We start from the raw sequence: 3,932 nt of genomic DNA on the forward strand, positions 1-3,932 counted from the left end.
GACTTTTGAAATTCGTTTCCTTTTTTTTACGAGTAAGATGAGTCCTTTGGTACCTCGATGCTGATTGGCCGACAGAGGTCACGTGATCTTAGATCCGCCACACACCCCATGATTGAAATATAGAGCGATATGTCGGTGATCCTGGATTTTAGAATTTTGTTCCCTTTTATGGTTATCCTTAAAGTTCCCATGAAGGGTTCAACCTCCTCCTTAAATAACCCTTTTTTGGTATCATGATATTGTACTGAAGTTTACATTAAATATTATCGTTCTCTTTGACAGATAAGATGATTACCAGCTTTTTTACCTTGGTGGAGATCATGTCCTTGAATTAGTAGCCTATGTCTCTGGAAGTAACAATGGTGAAAGAGAGGTGTCGCTTGTAGATTTCTTATAACACATTGTTGTGAGTTTAAGCGATTTTTTAAACGCTCAGTAAGCGCTTCATTAATGGAAACAGTGTTGCCAGATTTTTTTCTACCTAAACTGCTCCGATTCTTTTCGAAACGGTTCCGCAGAGTACAAGAAATTTTAAACTAAAAAATTTTTCGAACTAAAAAAATTTTGTAACTAAAAAAATTTTAAACAAAAATTTTCAAACAAAAAATTTTCGAACTAAAAAATTTGAAACAAAAATTTCAAAAAAATTCGAACTAAAAAATTTAAACTAAAAACTTTCGAACTAAATTTTCAAATCAAAAAATTTTCGAACTAAAAGGAATTTAAAAATTTTCGAACCCAAAAAAAAATCGAACTAAAAAAATTAAAAATTTTTCGAAAAATATTTTAAACTGAAAACTTTCGAACTAAATTTTAAAATCAAAATTTTTCGAACTAAAAATTTTAAAAAAATTTCGAACCAATTTTAAAAACAAGTTTCGAACTAAAGATGTAAACCACATTTGAAAATTTTCAAATTAAAAATTTTTCAAACTAAATTAAAAATCAAATTTTGGACACTAAAAAAATTCTTTAATTATTTTTTCGAACAAAATCGTGTAAACCAAATCTTGAATATATTTTTCACCTTAAATTTTCAAGATTACCATGATTTGAAAACAAGTGTTCAGGGTTTCAAGAAATAATAAAACATATTTTTTTTTCAACTTGTTGTATTTAACGAAAGGTATGTGGTCTTCCTATACATGTTTATTAACATAATAAATACAGGATCTAGTTAATGAATATATTGGACGCGTCATCATCTTCGAATCTTGTAGCCGTATCCTGTAAAGAAAAAAGAAGAAACGACGGATTAATTTAAGAATTTCTTTTTTTCTGAAACAATAAAAATGAGTCAATATTGATAAGAGAGAAATAAAACTTACTCGTAAATGATGGATCTGTTTAGGTTCATCTTCCTCCTCGGGTACAGGATCACTGCATTTTTTTTTCACCGATGGATGTTTATGAACTCTTCTGGGTACTGCATTTTTCTTGGTGTTGCTCCTTTATGGTCAAGGTTCCTCCTTCGGTACGAGATGACTACATTTCTTCCACTGATGGTTGTGTTGATGGTTTATGAACTCTTGTGGGTACTTCATTTTCTTCTTGGTGTTGCTGCTTTGTGGTTAAGGAGTGGAAAAAAGGAAAAGGAAAAAAAGAAATGGCGGCCTTATTGGGTATTTACAGTTTTTTCTTCTTCATCTTCTTTTTCCAGTTCCATCTTCTGTTTTTTAACGTACCCGTACGGAACCGTATCATAAGAATTGAATTCTTTAAATCGACGTTTTGTGTACTGGATACTGTACATTTTTTCTTCTTTGCGTGTGACGATGGTATGGTCTTTGGTCCTGCATATCTTATGGGGGATAGTGATGGTGACTTGTCCACGGCATTGATTTGTAATCATTTCTTTTAGCGTATTGAAATTTAATTGTTGTCCTGCATTGTAATTTAATGTAAATCCTCTAATTTTGCATATGTAACTGGTGACGTTGGTATCCGGATTGTATATTTCTAGGCTGTAATTTTTTGGTCCTCCACTGACAAATGTCTTGATGTATGCTCGTGGTCCGTAAGACTCCATCTCGTCCGATAAGCATCCCAAGTACGTTGAAGGTTCAATGGTTGGCTCCCCGGGCTTCTCCGTAAATATTACAGAATCCGTGTCGAAATATAAAACACGTTCCTGCAACATTTCCAGGTACTTGTACAGTTCCAGACGTGCCTGACATGTTGTAAATGCACCTAACACGACATTGGTGTTTCGGTTTTGAACAGGCACATGTTCATTGTACTCCCAGAACGCATACAACATCGTATCATTGATGGGTACAATTTGATGGAGTTTAATGTCGGGGGAAGTGAGTTTTTCATAAAATTCTTCCGGCCGATCAATAATTGTGGTCTGGCTAAAGTTTGATCTTTGCGAAAGTTTTCCCCAAAGAGCATTAAGACAAAGCTTAGATAAACTTCTTCGTGTAGGATTATTTTCAATTTTGGACGGATCCAATGCAATACCTTCACGCTCCAGGACGGTTTGTATGAATTTTGATTTGTCTTCTTCGGTCACACAGGAACTGGGCCAGCCAGACGCTTCCATTTTTGATTTTAAAAATGTATTGATATATTCCGTGAACAAGCCACCTGTTTTCGTGATGGGATCATATTGTTCAATGTCATAATCCCAAATTTCAAAAATTTCCACTGGTTGATATCCCAATTCTATTGCTTTCTGGATTTCATATGATACCCATGTTCCAGTGAGGCACCGCTCCTGATCGTTGTGCGTACACGTTGCTGTAGGGTCTGGGTTCATTTCTTCGGCACACGCAGCACACAGTGGAAAGAGTAGTTTCTTGTTACATCGGTAAGGCAGGAGACCATGATAAAGATGGCGACTTGGTAATATCGTCATTTTGATTAGACCATTGACTTTATTTATTGGTGGTATATTTTCATCACCCTGTAGATAAATTCGTGGATGGCCTACAGGGTATTTAGCACACTTATTTACATAAGGATAAAGCGAGACAATATCGAAATATTTTATTACTTCCCCCGCTTTTTCGTCGACTTGGTGGTACAATTTCACGCAATTGGTCCTTCCTCCAAAAAAGCTATCTCTTGGATTTAATGGTCTGCGGTTCATGTACGGGTGATTCTTCAGATACGTCGCCATTGCAGGATTTTGTTTTAAGAACTGATTAAATTCGCACTCCCACATTTCATGTACAATGTACCCCAATTCACGCAGTCTTGCATTTTTGCGTTGTGTTCGTTCATAACGGAATTCCATGGTGTCTTCTGGATTGTTGTAGATGGGCTGATTACGGCCTGTAGTAAAACATACTTTACACCCGTGGTAAAAGCAGCCGGCATGCTCGTAGACGTGCTCCTCTAACGTCTCAGGATCTTGGTAGTAACCATCAACATGGAATCCCGCAATAAACACTTCTTTTTGTCGGGCCGCATGTAAGATTTGTTTTTCTTCGGTTTTTTCAATGTAGGCCAGCCATTGCATTGCAGCGATCGATTGGGTACTTCTCCATCGATAGCCATGTGCCGGTAGAATTCCTATGGTGTTGGGTTTAAGGAAATTCCGGCGGAATACTAAATTGGAAGCACTGGCAATCGTGATCGTCTCCAAGAAGGGATTCACTTTGGTTTCTGTTTCAAATGACGTCATAAACGAAACGCATGCTTGTCGCAGTACATTGACATCTTGAATACAATACTTGAGAATTTCTTTCTGAAAATCAAACGTGTCATTACGATGATCGTTGTACCACTGCATGAACTTGTTTCTGTCTTCGACGGCCATTTCATCTGCACCATAATACTTCGTTTCTGGAAGTGGTCCAATATACGATTGATTCTCCTTGGTGTTGAAGAAATGCGGGAAGTAGCCTTTGGTTGCGGGTAAATTGAACGCTTTTGACAATTTACTTAATGCCATAGGTAGGAAGTTCAACGAGTCAATGAACGTC

At 36.5% G+C, this 3,932-nt stretch overlaps 1 protein-coding gene across 1 annotated transcript; it reads right to left on the reverse strand.

Moving 5' to 3' along the window:
- Positions 1-1,081: 1,081 nt before the first annotated feature.
- On the reverse strand, positions 1,082-3,466 carry LOC145666131 (uncharacterized). Its single transcript, XM_081733217.1, has 2 exons — positions 1,329-3,466; positions 1,082-1,227 (listed from the first exon to the last, which is right to left on the reverse strand). Exon 1 carries the CDS (start codon positions 3,464-3,466, stop codon positions 1,616-1,618), a length of 1,851 nt encoding a protein of 616 aa, XP_081589343.1. The 3' UTR covers positions 1,082-1,227; positions 1,329-1,615.
- Positions 3,467-3,932: the final 466 nt, after the last annotated feature.

The sequence above is a fragment of the Thermobia domestica genome, chromosome 1 (genome assembly GCF_964235325.1).
Source record: "Thermobia domestica chromosome 1, izTheDome1.hap1.1, whole genome shotgun sequence".
Taxonomy (NCBI): Eukaryota; Metazoa; Arthropoda; class Insecta; order Zygentoma; family Lepismatidae; genus Thermobia; species Thermobia domestica.